At 50.6% G+C, this 22008-nt stretch overlaps 1 protein-coding gene across 2 annotated transcripts in view; it reads right to left on the reverse strand.

Annotated features, from left to right (window-relative positions):
* Positions 1-10778, reverse strand: part of ITGB1BP2 (integrin subunit beta 1 binding protein 2) — a 19858-nt gene extending 9080 nt beyond the window's left edge. Inside the window, exons 1-5 of one of the 2 annotated variants that reach the window (XM_066580858.1) lie at positions 10673-10778; positions 10152-10352; positions 9964-10013; positions 9542-9598; positions 7551-7714 (exon numbers count right to left, since the gene is read on the reverse strand). In XM_066580858.1, the coding sequence (XP_066436955.1) occupies positions 7551-7714; positions 9542-9598; positions 9964-10013; positions 10152-10352; positions 10673-10733 (533 nt within the window). In that variant the 5' untranslated portion in view covers positions 10734-10778. The remainder of the gene's footprint in view (positions 1-7550; positions 7715-9541; positions 9599-9963; positions 10014-10151; positions 10353-10672) is intronic. The other variant, XM_066580859.1, reaches the window with a different exon arrangement.
* Positions 10779-22008: the final 11230 nt, after the last annotated feature.

Here is a 22008-nt window from a genome sequence, read left to right on the forward strand (position 1 = left end):
TGGGGAGAGGAGAGAGAGAGAGAGGGGGGAGAGGAGAGAGAGAGGGGGGAGAGGAGAGAGAGAGAGAGGGGGGAGAGGAGAGAGAGGGGGGAGAGGAGAGAGAGAGAGAGGGGGGAGAGGAGAGAGAGAGAGGGGGGAGAGGAGAGAGAGAGAGGGGGGAGAGGAGAGAGAGAGAGGGGGAGAGGAGAGAGAGAGAGGGGGGAGAGGAGAGAGAGAGAGGGGGGAGAGGAGAGAGAGAGAGGGGGGAGAGGAGAGAGAGAGAGGGGGGAGAGGAGAGAGAGAGGGGGGGAGAGGAGAGAGAGAGAGGGGGGAGAGGAGAGAGAGAGAGGGGGGAGAGGAGAGAGAGAGAGGGGGGAGAGGAGAGAGAGAGAGGGGGAGAGGAGAGAGAGAGAGGGGGGAGAGGAGAGAGAGAGAGGGGGGAGAGGAGAGAGAGAGAGGGGGGAGAGGAGAGAGAGAGAGGGGGAGAGGAGAGAGAGAGAGGGGGGAGAGGAGAGAGAGAGAGGGGGGAGAGGAGAGAGAGAGAGGGGGGAGAGGAGAGAGAGAGAGGGGGGAGAGGAGAGAGAGAGAGGGGGAGAGGAGAGAGAGAGAGGGGGGAGAGGAGAGAGAGAGAGGGGGGAGAGGAGAGAGAGAGAGGGGGAGAGGAGAGAGAGAGAGGGGGGAGAGGAGAGAGAGAGAGGGGGGAGAGGAGAGAGAGAGAGGGGGAGAGGAGAGAGAGAGGGGGGGAGAGGAGAGAGAGAGGGGAGGAGAGGAGAGAGAGAGGGGGGGAGAGGAGAGAGAGAGGGGGGGAGAGGAGAGAGAGAGGGGGAGGAGAGGAGAGAGAGAGGGGGGGAGAGGAGAGAGAGAGAGGGGGGAGAGGAGAGAGAGAGGGGGGAGAGGAGAGAGAGAGGGGGGGAGAGGAGAGAGAGAGGGGGGAGAGGAGAGAGAGAGGGGGGGAGAGGAGAGAGAGAGGGGGGGAGAGGAGAGAGAGGGGGGAGAGGAGAGAGAGAGGGGGGGAGAGGAGAGAGAGAGAGGGGGGAGAGGAGAGAGAGAGGGGGGAGAGGAGAGAGAGAGAGGGGGGGAGAGGAGAGAGAGAGGGGGAGAGGAGAGAGAGGGGGGGAGAGGAGAGAGAGAGGGGGGGAGAGGAGAGAGAGAGGGGAGAGGAGAGAGAGGGAGAGGAGAGAGAGAGGGGGGAGGAGAGAGAGAGGGGGGAGGAGAGAGAGAGGGGGGAGGAGAGAGAGAGGGGGGAGAGGAGAGAGAGGGGGGAGAGGAGAGAGAGGGGGGAGAGGAGAGAGAGAGGGGAGAGGAGAGAGAGAGGGGGGGGAGAGGAGAGAGAGAGGGGGGAGAGGAGAGAGAGAGGGGGGAGAGGAGAGAGAGGGGGGGGAGAGGAGAGAGAGGGGGAGAGGAGAGAGAGAGGGGGGAGAGGAGAGAGAGAGGGGGGAGAGGAGAGAGAGAGGGGGGAGAGGAGAGAGAGAGAGGGGGGAGAGGAGAGAGAGAGGGGGGGAGAGGAGAGAGAGAGAGGGGAGAGGAGAGAGAGAGAGGGGGGAGAGGAGAGAGAGAGGGGGAGAGGAGAGAGAGAGGGGGGGAGAGAGAGGGGAGAGGAGAGAGAGAGGGGGAGAGGAGAGAGAGAGGGGGGAGAGGAGAGAGAGAGGGGGGAGAGGAGAGAGAGAGGGGGAGAGGAGAGAGAGAGGGGGGAGAGGAGAGAGAGAGGGGGGAGAGGAGAGAGAGAGGGGGGAGAGGAGAGAGAGAGAGGGGAGAGGAGAGAGAGAGAGGGGGAGAGGAGAGAGAGAGAGGGGGGAGAGAGGAGAGAGAGAGGGGGGAGAGGAGAGAGAGAGGGGGGAGAGGAGAGAGAGAGGGGGGAGAGGAGAGAGAGAGGGGGGGGAGAGGAGAGAGAGAGGGGGGGAGAGGAGAGAGAGATGGGGGGGGAGAGAGAGGGGGGGAGAGGAGAGAGAGGGGGGAGAGGAGAGAGGGGGGAGAGGAGAGAGAGGGGGAGAGGAGAGAGAGGGGGGAGAGGAGAGAGAGAGAGAGAGAGGGGGAGAGGAGAGAGAGGGGAGAGGAGAGAGAGAGGGGGGAGAGGAGAGAGAGGGGGGAGAGGAGAGAGAGAGGGGGAGAGGAGAGAGAGGGGGGAGAGGAGAGAGAGGGGGGAGAGGAGAGAGAGAGGGGGAGAGGAGAGAGGGGGAGAGGAGAGAGAGAGGGGGGAGAGGAGAGAGAGAGGGGGGAGAGGAGAGAGAGAGAGGGGGGAGAGGAGAGAGAGAGAGAGAGAGGGGAGAGGAGAGAGAGGGGGGAGAGGAGAGAGAGGGGGAGAGGAGAGAGAGAGGGGGGAGAGAGAGAGAGAGAGGGGGAGAGGAGAGAGAGAGAGGGGGGAGAGGAGAGAGAGAGGGGGGAGAGGAGAGAGAGAGGGGGGAGAGGAGAGAGAGAGAGGGGGGAGAGGAGAGAGAGAGAGGGGGGAGAGGAGAGAGAGAGAGGGGGGAGAGGAGAGAGAGGGGGGAGAGGAGAGGAGAGAGGGGGGAGAGGAGAGAGAGAGGGGGGAGAGGAGAGAGAGAGAGGGGGGGAGAGGAGAGAGAGGGGGGAGAGGAGAGAGAGAGAGGGGGGAGAGGAGAGAGAGAGAGGGGGGAGAGGAGAGAGAGAGGGGGGAGAGGAGAGAGAGAGGGGGGAGAGGAGAGAGAGAGGGGGAGAGGAGAGAGAGGGGGGAGAGGAGAGAGAGAGGGGGGGAGAGGAGAGAGAGGGGGGGGAGAGAGAGAGGGGGGGAGAGAGAGGGGGGGGGAGAGGAGAGAGAGAGGGGGGAGAGGAGAGAGAGAGGGGGGGAGAGCAGAGAGAGAGGGGGGGAGAGCAGAGAGAGAGGGGGGGAGAACAGAGAGAGAGGGGGGGAGAACAGAGAGAGAGAGAGGGGGAGAGCAGAGAGAGAGAGAGAGGGGGAGAGCAGAGAGAGAGAGAGGGGGAGAGCAGAGAGAGAGAGGGGAGAGCAGAGAGAGAGAGAGGGGAGAGCAGAGAGAGAGGGGGGGGAGAGCAGAGAGAGAGAGGGGGGAGAGCAGAGAGAGAGAGGGGGGGAGAGCAGAGAGAGAGAGGGGGGAGAGCAGAGAGAGAGAGAGGGGGAGAGCAGAGAGAGAGAGGGGGGAGAGGAGAGAGAGAGAGGGGGAGAGGAGAGAGAGAGAGGGGGGAGAGGAGAGAGAGAGGGGGGAGAGGAGAGAGAGAGAGGGGGGAGAGGAGAGAGAGAGGGGGGGAGAGGAGAGAGAGAGGGGGGAGAGGAGAGAGAGAGGGGGGGGGAGAGGAGAGAGAGAGGGGGGGAGAGAGAGGGGGGGGGGGAGAGGAGAGAGAGAGGGGGGAGAGGAGAGAGAGAGGGGGGGAGAGGAGAGAGAGAGGGGGGGGGAGAGCAGAGAGAGAGGGGGGGAGAACAGAGAGAGAGGGGGGAGAACAGAGAGAGAGGGGGGGAGAACAGAGAGAGAGAGAGGGGGAGAGCAGAGAGAGAGAGAGAGGGGGAGAGCAGAGAGAGAGAGAGAGGGGGAGAGCAGAGAGAGAGAGGGGGAGAGCAGAGAGAGAGAGAGGGGAGAGCAGAGAGAGAGGGGGGGAGAGCAGAGAGAGAGAGGGGGGAGAGCAGAGAGAGAGAGGGGGGGAGAGCAGAGAGAGAGAGGGGGGGAGAGCAGAGAGAGAGAGAGGGGGAGAGCAGAGAGAGAGAGAGGGGAGAGCAGAGAGAGAGAGAGAGGGAGAGAGCAGAGAGAGAGAGAGGGGGAGAGCAGAGAGAGAGAGGGGGAGAGCAGAGAGAGAGAGAGAGGGGGAGAGCAGAGAGAGAGAGGGGGAGAGCAGAGAGAGAGAGGGGGAGAGCAGAGAGAGAGAGGGGGAGAGCAGAGAGAGAGAGAGGGGGAGAGCAGAGAGAGAGAGAGGGGGAGAGCAGAGAGAGAGAGAGGGGGAGAGCAGAGAGAGAGAGGGGGAGAGCAGAGAGAGAGAGGGGGAGAGCAGAGAGAGAGGGGGGGAGAGCAGAGAGAGAGGGGGGGAGAGCAGAGAGAGAGGGGGGAGAGCAGAGAGAGAGGGGGGAGAGCAGAGAGAGAGGGGGGAGAGCAGAGAGAGAGGGGGGAGAGCAGAGAGAGAGGGGGGAGAGCAGAGAGAGAGGGGGAGAGCAGAGAGAGAGGGGGAGAGCAGAGAGAGAGGGGAGAGCAGAGAGGGGGGGGAGAGCAGAGAGATGGGGGAGAGCAGAGAGAGGGGGGAGAGCAGAGAGAGGGGGGGAGAGCAGAGAGAGAGGGGGGAGAGCAGAGAGAGAGGGGGAGGAGAGAGAGAGAGGGGGAGAGGAGAGAGAGAGAGGGAGACTAGAGAGAGAGAGGGGGAGACTAGAGAGAGACGAACCTAGGGAAAAAAAAAAAAGCTTGGCACCCGACGTCCCACATACAAAAATGCTCGAGTCTCCCATTGTAGTCAATGGGGTTCGTTAGTCGAGTAGAGCTGGTGTTAATTTCCCTGCATAAATCACGCAGTTCAGTTTGCACACCCCCATAGACTCCTATGGTGCATTGGTTGTGCAAATGTGCACAAATATAGAGCATGTTGTGTATATTTTCACACGCGCAAGATTTGTGCGCAAAAATGCATAATGCAAATAAGGGAGATGGAACAATACCTCTGCAGCGCCACCTATTGGATGGCTGCTTTCCTTCCAATCAATGCCTGACTCTTTAGACAGGTCTTTAGAGCCGTGGTTAGGGAATTGCTCTAAATACCTGTCTGAAGAGTCAGGCATTGATTTGAAGGAATGTAGCCTTCCAATAGGTGGCGCTACAGAGGTATTGTTCCATCTTCCTTATTTGCATATTACCCAGAGGAGCATGGGTGGCCTTATAAGTCTCCTCACTCACCTTCTTGGTGCTCTCCTTAAGGAGTGATATTACGCCTCCCTAAAATGCATAATGTGAGGGAACGCATCGAAATCAATGGATTCTCTTCTTTGTGTTTTACATGAGCGATTTTGTGTGCGCAAAATTGCTCGTCTGCGAAGCGCTAAAAATGCTTCCTATTCATTTGAATGGCAATCTGCGCCACAGTGTATACAGTAGAATTTTTTTTTCTTTGCATACGACATTGAAGTCCGCCTATATGGAATGAAGAGGCGATACGTCACTTCTGCAGAATATGCATCTGGTTTCACATATGGAGATTATTCCCATTGAAGGCTCCTTCATACAGCCGTTTTTGCGCACACAAAATCTGCGAACACGAAGCACAGAGAATAGAACCCATTGATTTCAATGGATTTATTCTCATAAGCGCATTTCGTGTGTGCGCAAAAAATAGGTCCTGCTCTATTTACTTGCGTTTTGTGCCTCAAAACTACCATAGAAATCTATAGCAGGTGTGAAATTACGCAAAAGGAAGGGTGTGCTGCTGCGCAAAACACAGGAAAGGAAGGCAGCTGGACCTTACTAGGCTTTAAATAGCCATTAAATTCTACGGAAAGAGTGCGTCCTGCAAGGGCAAGAATTACAGCAATTAGCGCAGACACATGAGCGACAGGCCAATTACCTTGCTCTTCAAACATTGTACACACACACATATGCTGTGCTGCGGCGAAAATACTTGCGCTAATACTGGTGTGACTCTGCCCTGAACTAAACTGCATACAAGGCCGCGGCGGCTGTAATGAAAATTCACGTCAGAAATCTGCGTTTAACACACGGACATCGGCCTCGGTTTTCACTGAAATCTACATCGGACATATCAGTGGGTTCTATTCTCTGCAATACGCACAGAATAGTAACCATTAATTTCTATGGGTTCATTCACATGCGCGTATTTGACCTGCACATACCGGTCGCACAAAAAAAACAAAACGCAGCACGCTCTAATATCCTGTACATTTGTGCAGCAAACGTACCCATAGAAGTCAATGGGGATGTGCAAATACACAAGCAGATGCGTGATGCTCTGCGTAAGAACACATCTGGAGCTCATTAGACTAATTAGTAGAGATGAGCGAGCGTACTCGGAAAAGCACTACTCGCTCGAGTAATTTGCTTTATCCGAGTATCGCTGTGCTCGTCCCTGAAGATTCAGGTGCCGCTGCGGCTGACAGGTGAGTCGCAGCGGGGAGCAGGGGAGAGCGGGCGGGAGAGAGGGAGAGAAAGATCTCCCCTCCGTTCCTCCCCGCTCTCCCTGCAGCTCCCCGCTCCGTGCCGGCACCCGAATCTTCAGGGACGAGCACAGCGATACTCTGATAAAGCAAATTACTCGAGCGAGTAGTGCTTTTCCGAGTACGCTCGCTCATCCCTACTAATTAGCCATTTAAATCGGCGCATCATTGTTTGCTGCACATAAACGGATATGCCCCGTGGGTGGAAAAAGTACATCAAAATATACGCAAAAAATGTGCGCGAAAAAGCTTCGCTCAAGGCTTCTTCACACGACCGTGTTTGCGCAGGCATTCGAACCCACAAAATCTGCACCTGCTAAACACAGAAAACAACCCATTGATTTCAATAGGCTCGTTCTCATGAGCAGCGTTTTGCGCATATGGAAAAAAGTAGGACCTGCTATATTTTCCTGTGTTTAATGTGTCAAAGGACCCATAGAATGCTATAGGAGGTGTGCAAATACGCAAGGGAATGCGTGGAGCACTGCACAAAATGTGTGGAAAAGAACACATCTGGACCTCATTAGGTTAACTAGCCTTTTAATCTATGGAAAGGGTGGGTCACGCATGTGTGAACTGGCCCAACGTGCGCAAAAGGTTCAGTAATATGCGCAGACACGTGCGCAAATCTACGTAATCAAACCTAGTACATATGCACATACACTGCGCTGCCGTGAGGTTTTGTGCAGTAGGTTGTCTTATTAAGTCCTCAGTATGCAAAAAGGTGGGGTGAGGCGCGCGCAAATAAGCGTTCGCTCGTGTGAAGGGCGCCTCAGCCAAACATCCGTTCAGCAGGCAGCTATTCCTCCCAATTCTCCATACGGTAAAGAGCGGGAAGATCTCCACTAGGAACTAAGGATTGGCACATTGATATTCAACATGATGATCCTACTTTCCCCAAAATCTCCTGTTGGGGGACATTCAGAACAGCCCAATATACTCGTACATTACATGTGCATCTGGTCCTGACGACTTTCATCCGATGCATACGGAACCTTCATTGCTGCTAGAAGCAAGCCAGCCATACAGTTGAGATAACTGATGGCCGATCAAGCTGCCAGGTAATCCTTCCAACTTATTTGGCTCATTGAAATCAATGAGAGCCATGCCTGCAGTTACAACTGCCGGCCACTACATGGAGGTCGGCACGGAGGCTTCTGCTCCGACCTCTGTGTTGTTGAGGCGAACCCCAGCCGATCAACTATTGATGACCGATCCTGATGTTAGGTCATCAATAGTATTTCCTGGAAAACCCCTTTAAGGCTGGATTCACATGGGCGAGTTCTGTCCGATTGCGATATGGATGGAACTCGCACGTGAAAATGATTAATTTCAATGCGTTTTTTTTCACTTGAACGACTTTTCTCTCGAAGCCATACTTTTTAAACAAAAACTGTTCGCACTTCCATCGAAAATCCCACGTTTGCGGTTTTACGTGAAACCTTACAGGTTCCGCCATTACCTGGGTCTCTCCTTTTGCATCTTCTCTGCAGATTTGGGACCTCGTACAATAATTTCCGTACATGACTTTGATCCTGCGCTGTCAGATGCGTTTTTACTTCCAGACACGTCAGCTTTGAAAGGTTCAGCTGGTTTTTCATTGCTGTGAAATCCCTTGGTGCAGCCCTGGAGGGGACATATACAAAATGACCAAAAGATAACCAGAAGGAGTACAAGCATGCGAGAACTCGGCAGAAGAAGGATGACGGCAACACCCACTCCAGCGAGAACACATCTTTTATTCATGCGTGCCGAGGGGATACAACATCCCGTACTTAGTCTTGTAGAGTGCTTCCTTCCTTTCTTTCCAGATCTTAGATAATAGCACATGAGTGCTCTCCAAGCTGGAGTACCACATTTACCTACTTAGTGAAGTAGGTGAAGTACAGCAGAACGTATTTACATCCTGCCTCTCCTGCAGCTCATCCACACAGCTGCCCAAACTATCCTAAAACCATCATCGCTCTCCTTGCAGAGAGACCAACTCTTACAACAGTGTTCCCCAATTCTAGTCCTCCACAGGTCATGTTACCTTGATTTCCTCAGTATTGCACAGGTGATGTAATTTTTGTCGGTGCCAAGACATTACCACAGGTGTTCTTACAATAGGATATCCTGAAAACATGACCTGTTGGGCTCCCTGAGCACTGGAGTTGGGAAACCCTGTCTGAGGGCACATATCTAAGAGGGCCCAGAATAAAATAAAATAATCTAGTTATTTGTATAGCGCTAACTTATTCCGCAGTGCTTTCAGGTAACTTATTTAATACCCCATAAAGCTCATTTTACCGACCTCAGAAGGATGGAAGGCTGAGTCAACCTTGAGCCGGCTACCTGAACCATGCAGGGATTGAACCATCAACCTTCAGGTTGTGAGCGAGAGCTTAGGACTGCATACTGCTGCCTTAACACCTTCAGGTTGTGAGCGAGAGCTTAGGACTGCATACTGCTGCCTTAACACTTTGTGCCACATGGAGATTTTGGTGCTGAATATTCAGCAGTGGGATATATTCCGTAATGCCGTTGCGGAATATTCCGTCCTCTGTGAAAGGTCCTCTTAAGGCTGCCTGCACACAGGGGTATTTGTGCGAGCAATATGCAGAGAATAGAACTCATTGATTTCAATGGGTTCATTCCCATTCCCATATTTTGCACATGCATATCGGTCGCGCAAAAAATTACAGCATGTTCTATTTGCAGTATATATGCACAGCAAAGGTCTTCATAGAAGTCAATGGTGATGCGCAAATGTGTGTACAATACACAAGGAGATGCGTGAAACTCTGCATAATTCTGCAGGAAAAAGAACACTTCTGGAACTCATTAGACTAATTAGCCATTTCAATTGCAAAAAGTGCAGTAAAATACGCTGATGCGCACGCAAAAAAGCCTCATTCATTCCACAAAAATATTTCAATCCAGTCTAAGGCTAATTTCACACGGTGATCGCGATATGGGGCCGTGAATCCCACCCTATATCGCGCTCTCCCTGTGAAATCCCCAAGGCATTTTCATTTTAGAACAGCATCACATGACTTTAGGGAAGAAGCAATCCTCCGACAGAAGGATCACGGAGTTTCTCCCATTGTTTCCTATGGGAGACATTGCATGCATCTAGCTCGTGGTGTGATGCTGCCGTTGGCCCCATTGAAAACAGTGAGTGCTACGATGTGAGATCACGTAGCAAGATAGACCATGTCGCGATTTGTCTCCTGCATCACATTCGGATGCCAAGTGGGAAAACATTGCTCATGAGCATGACCCCATTCAAAAGAATGGAGTTCATATTTGTACGTTGCGGAACGCACAAATCTCACGCTATTTTTGACACCCGTGTAATTCTGGCCTAAATGGCCAGATCATTTCCATCCTGAAGTTAGCTGCTGAGTTTTTATCTCATACAGCCCTATAATCACAGCTATGGAAAAATATGGTGAAATTTAGATACCGTACCTTTATATCTAGAAATTCAGAAAAGTCTGTTGTGCGTTTCCTACAGCAAGACCAGCCCTGAGAGGAGAAACACATAATGAAGGCGGTTACAGGGGTAACGCAGGTTTTTTAAATTTATGGCTATATCAGTGGGACCCCACTGATATACTTTTAGTAGTGGCTCATTCACTTATTTGTATAGCACTCAACTTATTCTCATTCTAATGGGTAATAAGTTGCTTTCAGGCAGCTTATTACCCATTACTCATTTTACTGACCTCAGAAGGATGAGTCAACCTTAACCAGCTACCTGAACCACGCAAGGATTGAACTTGCAACCTTCAGGTCGCGAGTGAGAGCTTAGGACTGCATTTCTACTGCCTTAACACTCTTCACCACACGAGAGTATTATCTAATAAATAAAGCTATTGTAGACGACTGACCTTCAGAGCATCATGAAAGATGGGGAATCCTGGATGAAAGAGGCAGGAGTCTGCAGAATAAGATATAAAATAGAAGATATATGCCAAGTAATCCCGGCATTATATACAAGTCACCCAACTTTCCTCTCCCCTGCATGTACAGTACGTGTCCCCCGCCTTGCACACTTACGGATCACGAAGACACTAACCTGCAGCGTTGCCGTCAGGGAGGAATCGTTGCCCACACCCCTTGTTATAACATAGCACGTACTTATCCGGCGTGTCCTGCGCATTATTCCCACTAACCCCTGACTGCTCATGACGCCAGGAATACGGATATAGTGAATATACTAGAGACAGGATGAGGACAGCAGTCAGAGAAGGTGCAGGAGAGAAGAAGTCAAAATCAGCTGGAAAATGAAATGTCACAATCAGAAAGACTGAAGAGAGAAGTGAGGATATGGAAAGTATCCGATGAGATGGGAAGTATCTGATGAGATGGAAAGTATCCAATGAGATGGAAAGCTTCTATAGTTCTACCTAAGGGATCAATATAGTATTCATGCAAGACTAAAAATAGCGGAGTCGGAACTCCGTGTCTATAAATAGTAACACAAGGGTATAAAGTTCTACGGAGCAGAGTTATAATGAGACGAGGGAAGTATCGATCAGCTACAAGAGGACAATGACATTAGGAAAGAGAGAGAACGGAAGGAAGACCAAGAGTTACCTGTAGGACTGTACCAGGGGACTAAGCCGAGTGAGGGTCGCACTATGGAGGCCGGACACATGGCTCTAACTTTAGCCTATGTCGGAGCCAGCCCAGCACCAAAGATGGAAGTAAGAATGTCAACAGCTGTGGCAAGTGAGAGGAAATACGACTCAAGCCGAGTGAGAAGAAAGGACTGGAAAGATCTGGAGAATGGAAGAAGAGGAGAAACATCCAGAGAGGATCCATGGTTTAAGAGTAGAAGCCACAAGTGTTTGGCCATAAAACAATGTGATAATAAAGCCATAATTCGGACCGTCTAACCGGCGGCTTATTTCGGCGTGAAGATACATTTCATGGATAAACAGTTCCCCTATAAGCACTGAATTCAGTTTGATATATGGCATGCTTTGTATTAGGCCGGCTTTACAGAAGCGTATGCACAAAAACACTCACCTCGGCGCAGCGTATTGCGCTGAATAAGGTAGATTTGTACATGTATTGGCGTATAGTACTGTACTTTCTGCGCACACAGGATCAGTTTATATGTACCCCTTTCTGTGGATTAAGAGGCTATTTAGCTTAATCAGGTCCATATATGTTCCTTTTTTTACTTAATTGCACAGCATATTGCGCATTTGCATAATGCTTATTTTTTCGCATGCATAAAAAAAGTTAACGGTGATGAATCCATTGCCATTAGAGATGAGCGAACGCGTTCGTCCGAGCTTGCTATTCGTGCGAATATTAGGGTGTTCGGGATGTTCGTTATTCGTAACGAACACCATGCGGTGTTCTGGTAAATTAAACTTTCTTCCCTGAGACGTTAGCGCTTTTTTTTGGCCAATATAAAGACAGGGAAGGCATTACAACTTCCCCCTGCAACGTTTAAGCCCTATACCACCCCCCTGCTGTGAGTGGCTGGGGAGATAAGGTGTCACCCGAGTATTGAAATCTGCCCCTCCCGCTGCTCGCTATGGATGCATTCTATATGCGCTCAATGGGGCCAGCGGCAGCAGCGCTGACCCCATTGAGAACATATAGAAGACAAATCCTTCTTCTCTGGCACAGCTGTAACAGCTGTAGCAGAGAAGAACGATGTTTGCCCATTGAATTCAATGGAACCGGCAATACAGCCGACTCCACTGAATGCAATGGGCTGCCGGCGATCGCAGGATGAATGGTCGGAAAGGGGTTAAATATATAACCCCTTTCCTGCAATTCATCCAGAAATGTGTTACACTAAAAATATATACCGGCGTATAAGGCGACCGGGCGTATAAGACGACCCCCCAACTGTCACCTTATACGCCGGTAATACAGTGGAGCAAAGAATAAAAAGCATTACTTACGTTTTTAGATGATCTGCGGCGCTCCTGCAGGCTGTCACTCCCTCCTGGTCCACGGCAGAGTATTGCTTTCTCCACGAAAGACTTTAAATCCCTGCCTCCAGAAGCACATGTGCCTTCAGCCAATCACAGCCAATGACAATGATGCCTTGAAATCCCTTCAAGCCTTGAAATCCCCGCCTCCAGAAACACAGCCAATCACAGCCATTCAATGACATCATTGTCATTGGCTGTGATTGGCTGAAGGCACATGTGCTTCTGGAGGCAGGGATTTAAAGTCTTTCGTGGAGAAAGCTTGTCTGCCGTGGACCAGGAGGGAGTGACAGCCTGCAGGAGCGCCGCAGATCATCTAAAAACGTAAGTAATGCTTTTTATTCTTTGCTCCACTGTATTGCCGGCGTATAAGGTGACAGTTGGGGGGTCGTCTTATACGCCCGGTCGCCTTATACGCCGGTATATATTTTTAGTGTAACACATTTCTGGATGAATTGCAGGAAAGGGGTTATATATTTAACCCCTTCCCGACCATTCATCCTGCGATCGCCGGCAGCCCATTGCATTCAGTGGAACATGCTGTATTGCCGCTCCATTGAATTCAATGGGCAAACATCGTTCTTCTCTGCTACAGCTGTTACAGCTGTGCCAGAGGAGGACGATCTTTATGCTGACAGTGGGGGGGGGGGGGGGGGGGGGGTCACTCTTGCCGCTATTGTGGCTTAATAGTGGGACCTGTGAACTTGAGATGCAGCCCACCATGTAGCCCCTCGCCTGCCCTATCCGTCACTGTGTCATTCCCATCACTTTCCTGAATTGCCCAGATTTTCACACATGAAAACCTTAGCGAGCATCGGCGAAATACAAAAATGTTCCGGTCGCCCATTGACTTCAATGGGGTTCGTTGTTCGAAACGAACCCTCGAGCATCACGGGAAGTTCGTTACGAATAACGAACACCCGAACATTTTGGTGTTCGCTCATCTCTAATTGCCATCAATGGGTACCATTTTCTATGCGCGCAAATACACCCATGTGAAGGGGCCCTCAGGGCAGTCTCAGACAATCATATTTGTGTGCCCATTTGCATGCGTAAAATCTGTTTTCGATGTGTTTACTCTCACATTCGCTTTTCTGCGTGCACAAAATGCTATATTTTGGCGTGCATTTGCACACCAAAGGCACCTTTAGAGTCTATGCGGATGCGCAAATGTTCCCCCAGATGCCGTGGAATGGCGCAATAAACTTAGGGCTAGTTAGTCTGCACAGCCTTTTAAATCACCGGAAATTAATGAGGCTGCACAGTCTTTTAAATCACAGCGTAGGAGTGTCCCGGGCTAATGTGAACGTCCCCTGGCAGCGCAGAAAGTACAGTAATAAGTGCAGAGACACGCAATAGCACAAAATGTCACACTATCGTAAGCGTCTCTGCGCATATGCTCGTATCAGACCGCCCTCATGCTAAGATGGGGTGTGCCATGTTTTTTTACCATGTAATGCAATAGGAATTGCCTCAATCGCTCACTTACAAGAGTAAGGCCGAATTCACATGGTCGTATGTGCGCACCTAAAATTTGCGCAATGGAGTGAATGTGCAGTGAATAGAACCCATTGATTTCATTGGGCCCGTTCACATGAACAGATTTTTCTTTTTGTTTCAGTTGTGAAAAAAAAAACAAAAAACACAGCATGTTCTATTTGCAAATGCACCAAAAGTCCCCATAGAGGTCAACGGCAGTGCGTAAATATGCGCGCATGAGACTAATTAGCCATTTCAATCAGTGCATATTTTTTTGCCTTGCATGCAGGTTTTTTTTCTTCCTGTATAACGCCGGGCACCTGAGCAGAAACCGAATGGACCACCCTAAAATCAATGAGGTCCTTCAGTGGTTTGAAAAAAAATGGAACACACTGACACCTATTGACGGGAATTGATATTGCAGCCCCTAATACATGAAATAATGTTATTTATTTGTTTACTCATACATTAATTATGGATGTGATGGATTTTTTTACATTGTCACTTTGATCAAATGTTCTATGAATTCTACGTCTGTTATAGTGTGCGTGTTGCATTAGGCTGCCTTTACATCTGCGTTGGAACTGCTGGGCAAAGGTTCAGCCACAGATCTGACACAAAATACGGGAAGAAATACCTCTGCATGCAGCACTTTTTCTTCCGGTTAAATGCCGGGCAGCTGAGCAGAAACCAAATGGACTCTATTATAATCAATGGGGTTTGTTCGGTGAGACAGACCTGTTCAGCCAGGGGATTCCCATAAAGGAACAGGAAAATGGAATCCCTGATGTAGATATGAAGGCAGCTTTTATAGAGAGAATGCTGCGGTTTCAGCGGTATGGGTGACCTCTGACCCTCCTCCTACCGTATCCGTCCACTCAGTTTAAAAGTCCGTGCATTACACTGTATGGCCACGTCACCTGTGCCAGGGTTTTTACATGTTAAAATAAAGGATGTTCTACTTACCTCCTGGTCCGAGTGTGGTCCATACTGAATCTACCCTGGAAGGGAAGGAACAGGCAGCCGCCAGGATTTACTGCTGCTTCAGACCTGTGTTAATTACAGATGAGCAGTACCATCCATAATAGGTATTAATCTCAAGGGAAGGTGGCTTTCACGTCTGTGTCGGAAAGCGGAATCCCCTGGCCGAATGTGTAGTGGCCCAGAACGTCTATTCCTGGCCCCTCCATAAATGTCATACCTTTTGTAGATGCGCTGTGCAAAGTGTCTAGTCTTTTGTTATGTGTATTGCACAGCTGCAGCAAGTGAGAGGTTAATGTCTGCATGAGACTGGGAGATGTCTGCAAATGTATCAATGTATGTTCTGTCCTGTGGTATCTGAGAGATTATAAATAGGAGTGATTTAGGTGTGGTAGTCAGTCAGTCTTGAGTCCATCACAGAGTCTTCAGCAGAGAGCGATATGGGGGTACCTTCAACCCTCATGTGGTGAAGTGATGGAGGAAGGAGAGAGGTATCCTGAGGACCCCAATGCCAGGAGCCAATAGAGAGTAAGAAAGACACAGCATGAGAAAACAAGGACAAGACCACCGTGCAGAGGTACTGTGTTGCAAGAGTGTCGATGGAGTGACCCTACCCCTATCCTCCTCTGGAGAGTTCCCCTTCCAGGAACGGTACTTGCAGGACCGGTGTCATCCTGAGTTTCCTCCCTGACCTTTAACTGGCTGTTCTTACCTGCGCTAGTGTGTTCCTGATTTGTGTGATATTGAAGTTTCCAAGTAAAGTTTTGCCAGGCCCTGACCGTTCCCAGGAACTGAGGTACCTCAACCTTACATTGTGTGTGCATTCTCTTTATTACCACCAAGGGTCATACCGGTGGGTAACAGGAATGGTGGCGTCATGCGTGACAAAAATGTGTTCCTGTTCCATCTATATTGGCCATTCCTCTCCTAGGGGTGTCCGGAAGAGGCCCAGTGCTGCTCTGGCCAGGGCTACGTGTGTCCCTCTGGGAGGAAGCCTGATAGGTGCCACCATGACAAGAGACCACTTTACCCTTCCAGCTCCTCAGTGTATGCCCAGTGTCCTGAGTTGACCTTTGGGGCGCTGCAAATGGATCTATCTTATGACAGAACTAAACAGTATTGAACAGACCCCATTGATTATAATGTGGTCTGTTCGGTTTCTGGTCAGCTGCCCAGCATTTTGGTGGAAGAAAAAGTGCTGCATGCAATGCTATTTCTTACGGTATTTTGTGCCAGATCTGCAATGGAACCTCAGAAAAGAGATGTCAAGGCAGCCTTTCAGATATATATATATATATTGTGAGACAGTGACCGGCAAGGTGCTGGAGGGCAGGTATATCTCGCCTAGGATGCTCTCCTATGCTGCCTTGGGGAGTGCTTGGGCAGATACGTGCCACCGAGCAGCCTGGGCTAGGTGGAGGAAGCCGGCAGTATAGTGTTAGTAGCATTAAGCTACTAACACGTTGTAGCAAGTAGGTGGCTCCAAGCCGCATAATCCGGGCCGGCTTTTCCTGGAGTGACCAAAGTGAAGGGTGGGATGGTCACTCCCACGTACCAGGTGGGGCTGGTAACAGGCCTTATAAAGCCTGGGCCTACAGGGCCTAGAGGGAGAGCTGAGACCTTTGCAGGTCTGAGAGGCCTGGCTGGCTGTGTGCAGGAGCCATTTTGTTACCACTGTGTAGACAGGGACGCTACCTGTATAGTAAGTGCTCAGACGAGCAGGATTTACTTTGTGTTTGCCTGATGTTAAGGCTTGTATTTCGTTTTGTTTGCTTGGAAATAAACCCAGGCAAAGCCTGGACTAAAGACTTTATCCTATGTGTCACTGTCTCTGACTGCGTATGCCCAGGTTGCTACCGATCCTAAACGCTAATCCCTCACATATGGTGTTTGGATGCGGGCAGCGGTCTTAAAGAGACATACACCAATTAATGGACATTTTGCTGCAGCAGCTGGTGAACCGTTGCTAAGGGCAACCACCCAAGAGAGATTGACTGGAGAGTGCTGTAACCCCCATGTCCTGGGTGAAAGCTGCAACGGCACAGCCATCAGATACTGCCAAGATGGAGGAACTGATAAAGCAGCTGGTACAAATGAACGTGCAGCAACAGCAAGCGTTGGCCCAGCAGCAACAAGTGACGGCGACCCAGCAAAAGATCCATGAGGAGGCCATGAGAGCTCAGGCCGAGACTAATGCTCTCCTGGCGCAAGGTGTGCAGAGGTCGTCTGGTTCGCTCCCCACCACCCGTACCGCGGTACAGACGGCCTTACAAAAGATGACGGCCACCGATGACATCGAGGCCTATCTCGCGGTCTTTGAGAGAGTGGCCGAGAGGGAGAAGTTACCGGCGCCTCAGTGGGCTGAGGTAGTAGCGCCTTTCCTGACGGGAGAACCCCAAAAGGCCTACTTTGACCTCAGTGAGCAGGATGCCAAGGACTATAATAAGCTCAAAGGTGAGATCCTGGCACGCTTGGGCGTGGACACCCATGTGTGGGCCCGACGCATACACGCCTGGACTTTCACGGATGACCTACCAGCTCGCTCCCAGATGTACGACCTGTTCCACCTGGTGAGAAAGTGGCTGCAGCCGGAGGAGTCGTCCCCGGCAGAGATCGTACAGAAAGTGGTTCTGAATAAGTTTATACGCTCGCTGCCCCCCGCAATCCAGCGCTGGGTGGGACAAGGAGGTCCCCAGGACGTGCACCAACTCGTGAGCCTCGCCGAGAGGTAAAAAGCCACGGAGGACTTACTGCAAGCCGGGCCTCCTGGACGTTCCAACCCCGGGAACAGCAAGTCGGCTGGAGCCCCTGGTAAGACTGTTCCATATGTAAGGGGTGTCAAAAGTGTCCCAAGGGGAGGCGGCTCAGAGGGGGATCGTTTGGGGCAGAGGAGGAGCCCCAAATGGACATTCGGGTCCCGGGTAGAACCCCAAGGAGACCGGGCCTCCATACGATGTTGGCGCTGTCATGAGCCCGGGCATCTTGCTGCCAACTGTCCACTTACCGTGGAACCAATGGACTGTGACTCTGCCCGGCGGAGGTCGATGTTCGCACAGCCAGTGTGTTCTGCAGAGACTGCGTCAGAGACTGATCGACCATTATGTCACCTAAAGGTGAATGACTTTGCGGTGACAGCTCTACTGGACTCAGGGAGCTTGGTTACGCTGGTGCACTCCAGCCTGGTCGATCCCACAACCTTCACCAGCCGTCGCATGGGGGTTGTTTGTGTGCATGGGGACACCAAGGAGTATCCTATTGCCCTTGTACGACTTGATACTCCGTGTGGACTTGCCACCCATGAGGTGGGCGTCGTAAAATCCTTAATGCACACCGTGATCCTCGGGAGAGACTTTCCCCTATTTTGGGACTTGTGGCGACACCGAGGGTCGTCTGCAAATAAGGTTCAGGATAATGCAAATGTGTATGATGTGTGTCCAGAACCGTTTGACCCTGAGGGTACGGATCCAGCAGTAGGGGTGACCCAAGAGAATGGGGATAACTTTTCCTTAACAGTACTAGCGGGTGAGACGGAGGTACAGGACGAAGTGGTTGCTATGCCTGACTTAGAGGTCTCACGTGCCAATTTCGGAACTGAGCAGCTCCGAGACCCCACCTTAGTAAAAGCTAGGGAAAATGTTAAAGTAATAAATGGGGAGCCTCAATTCCCAGGGGCTGATACTGTGTTTCCACACCTTGCAGTCAACCAAGAATTGTTGTATCAGGTTGACAAGGTCCGTGGGGAGGTTGTGGAACAGCTGGTGGTACCTCAGTCCTATCGTAGGATGGTCTTAGACCTGGCGCACAAGCATGTGCTGGGAGGTCATCTCGGGAGCGAAAAGACTAAGGAACGCATCCTTCAGCGGTTTTTCTGGGCTGGGGTACATGGTGATGTAAAACAGTACTGTGAGTCGTGCCCGGAGTGTCAAATAACAGCTCCTATGCCCCATTACCGGAACCCCTTAGTGCCCTTGCCCATCATAGAGGTGCCGTTCGAGCGGATCGCTATGGACCTAGTTGGGCCCTTGGTAAAGTCTGCCCGGGGTTACCAACATATATTGGTGGTTGTAGACTACGCCACCCGTTACCCCGAAGCCGTTCCTTTACGCAATACGTCATCCAAGGGTATTGCAAAGGAACTACTTCACATGTTCTCCCGCACGGGCATACCAAAAGAGATCCTGACGGACCAAGGAACCCCCTTTATGTCAAAGGTCATGAAGGAATTGTGTAAGCTGCTGAATATTAAGCACTTACGGACGTCTGTGTACCACCCACAGACGGGTGGCCTGGTTGAGAGATTTAATAAGCCCCTAAAAAGCATGCTAAAAAAGGTAGTCAATAAGGATGGGAAGGACTGGGACTGTCTGCTGCCATATTTAATGTTCTCAATCCGTGAAGTCCCACAATCCTCCACTGGGTTCTCTCCCTTTGAATTAGTTTATGGTAGACATCCCTGAGGGCTCCTTGATGTAGCTAAGAAGACCTGGGAGCACGAGTCCACCCCCTACAGGATTGTTATTGAACACCTCTCCCTCATGCAAGATCGAATTGCGGCGGTCATGCCCATTGTTAGAGAACATTTACAGCAGGCTCAAGAAGCCCAAAGCCGGGTATATAACCGGTCCGCCAAGGTGAGAACCTTCAACCCTGGGGATCGGGTACTAGTGTTGGTGCCCACCCTAGAAAGTAAATTCCTAGCAAAATGGCAAGGGCCCTATGAAATAATTGAGAAAGTTGGAGAGGTAAATTATAAGGTATACCAGCCAGGTAGGCGGAAACCAGAACAGTTGTACCATGTAAACCTAATTAAGCCATGGAAGGACAGAGAAGTCCTGACTGCAGTGAGCACCCCCCATGGTGGGGTCCCAGAGGTGTGTGTATCAGGGTCCCTGTCCAAATCCCAACAACAAGAGTGGAGGGAATTTATACAACGTAACTCAGATGTGTTCTCTGATATACCAGGGCGTACTGGGGTCATAAAACACGACATTATAACTGAACCAGGGGTAAAGGTTCAGTTGAAACCGTACAGGGTTCCAGAAGCCCGCAGACGAGCCATCTCAGAGGAGGTCAAGAAAATGCTAGACCTCGGAGTAACTGAGGAGTCGAAAAGCGAATGGTCCAGCCCTATCGTGCTGATACCAAAACCTGATGGCTCTCTGCGCTTCTGTAACGACTTCCGGAAGCTAAATGACGTGTCAAAATTTGACGCATACCCAATGCCGAGAGTGGACGAGTTAATTGAGAGACTGGGTCATGCCAGGTACTTTTCCACTCTCGACCTTACTAAAGGCTACTGGCAGGTTCCCCTTACAGAGAGCGCGAAAGAAAAGACTGCGTTTGCCACACCAGAAGGGTTCTTTCAGTACATCTGCCTACCCTTCGGTTTGCATGGAGCCCCAGCAACCTTCCAAAGATTGATGGATATCATACTCAAACCCCATCGTCAATATGCGTCAGCATATTTAGATGATATCATCATCTTTAGCGAAGACTGGGACAGCCATCTACCCAAGGTACAGGCAGTACTGAACTCCCTTAGAAAAGCAGGGCTCACAGCAAACCCAAAGAAGTGCGCCCTGGGTCTTGAAGAAGCCCGATACCTGGGGTATATAATAGGTAGGGGTATTATAAAACCCCAGGTCAATAAAGTTGAAGCCATTCAGAACTGGCTACAATCCACAACTAAAAAGCAGGTGAGAGCCTTTTTAGGCATTGTAGGGTACTATAGGCGGTTCGTGCAAAACTTTGCGAGCATAGCAGCGCCCCTAACAGACTTGACCAAGAACAGTAAGTCAGTCATGGTCAAGTGAAACCCTGACGCAGAAAAGGCGTTCCAAGAGTTAAAACGGGCCCTCTGTAAACGTCCAGTGTTAGTCACACCCAATTTTAAAAGAGAATTTATTGTCCAAACAGACGCGTCCGATGTGGGACTGGGAGCAGTTCTGTCCCAGGAAGTAGAGGGAGAGGAACATCCCGTAATTTATCTGAGCAGGAAGCTCACGCCACCGGAAAAAAATTACAGTATTGTTGAATGGGAGTGCCTAGCCATCAAGTGGGCCCTGGAATCCCTAAAATACTACCTGCTAGGTCGGCACTTCAGGCTGATCACAGACCACTCCCCCTTAACCTGGATGTCACAGGCAAAAGAAAGAAATGCCAGAGTCACTAGGTGGTTCCTGACACTTCAAAATTTCAGTTTCTCTGTTGAACACAGGGCAGGAAAGCTACAGGGCAATGCCGATGCCTTGTCAAGGACGCATTGCATGGCGGCTAAAGGTGTCCGACCCCACAGGCTCGAACAGAGGGGGAGGGTATGTGAGACGGTGACCGGCAAGGTGCTGGAGGGCAGGTATATCTCGCCTAGGATGCTCTCCTATGCTGCCTTGGGGAGTGCTTGGGCAGATACTTGCCACCGAGCAGCCTGGGTTCGGTGGAGGAAGCCGGCAGTATAGTGTTAGTAGCATTAAGCTACTAACACGTTTTAGCAAGTAGGTGGCTCCAAGCCGCATAATCCGGGCCGGCTTTTCCTGGAGTGACCAAAGTGAAGGGTGGGATGGTCACTCCCACGTACCAGGTGGGGCTGGTAACAGGCCTTATAAAGCCTGGGCCTACAGGGCCTAGAGGGAGAGCTGAGACCTTTGCAGGTCTGAGAGGCCTGGCTGGCTGTGTGCAGGAGCCATTTTGTTACCACTGTGTAGACAGGGACGCTACCTGTATAGTAAGTGCTCAGACAAGCAGGATTTACTTTGTGTTTGCCTGATCTTAAGGCCTGTATTTTGTTTTGTTTGCTTGGAAATAAACCCAGGCAAAGCCTGGACTAAAGACTTTATCCTATGTGTCACTGTCTCTGACTGCGTATGCCCAGGTTGCTACCGATCCTAAACGCTAATCCCTCACAATATATATATATCCGGCGATTAGACGCTGAAAATTAGACGGCACCATGGAGACGAGGACGCTAGCAACGGAACAGGTAAGTGAATAACTTCTGTATGGCTCATAATTAATGCACAATGTACATTACAAAGTGCATTAATATGGCCATACAGAAGTGTATACCCCAACTTTGTTTCGCGGGACAACCCCTTTAAAGGTTGCAATATCAATTTTAGTCAGTAGATGTCACTATATCTCTGCTCCTTCCACTTTGAACTTCACTAAAGCAGTTATGTATCAAATGTATCAAGTATGTATTCAGTAACTATAAGCAACATTAAAAGTCATCTTCCGGATATAATGCTGAACATGAACTACTTGCTGAGGTGTAAGGCGCTTTGAAAAACACATTGAAATCAATGGGGGAAAATCTGATCCATTTAATTCCATCGCTCTGCTCCAAAAATGGAACAGAGAGCAGGTAATTCTGAATGCTGGTGTGAATGAGCTCTTACATATAGCTGTGCACATGTAGTCGTAATGTGTCTGTGACCAAATAGAAGCATATACAGATACAAGAAGAATAGTTTTGATTTGAGTCCATCCCATTCTGTTCAGTTTTTGTTATGGATGGGA

Source organism: Eleutherodactylus coqui, chromosome 10 (assembly GCF_035609145.1).
Source record: "Eleutherodactylus coqui strain aEleCoq1 chromosome 10, aEleCoq1.hap1, whole genome shotgun sequence".
NCBI lineage: Eukaryota > Metazoa > Chordata > Amphibia > Anura > Eleutherodactylidae > Eleutherodactylus > Eleutherodactylus coqui.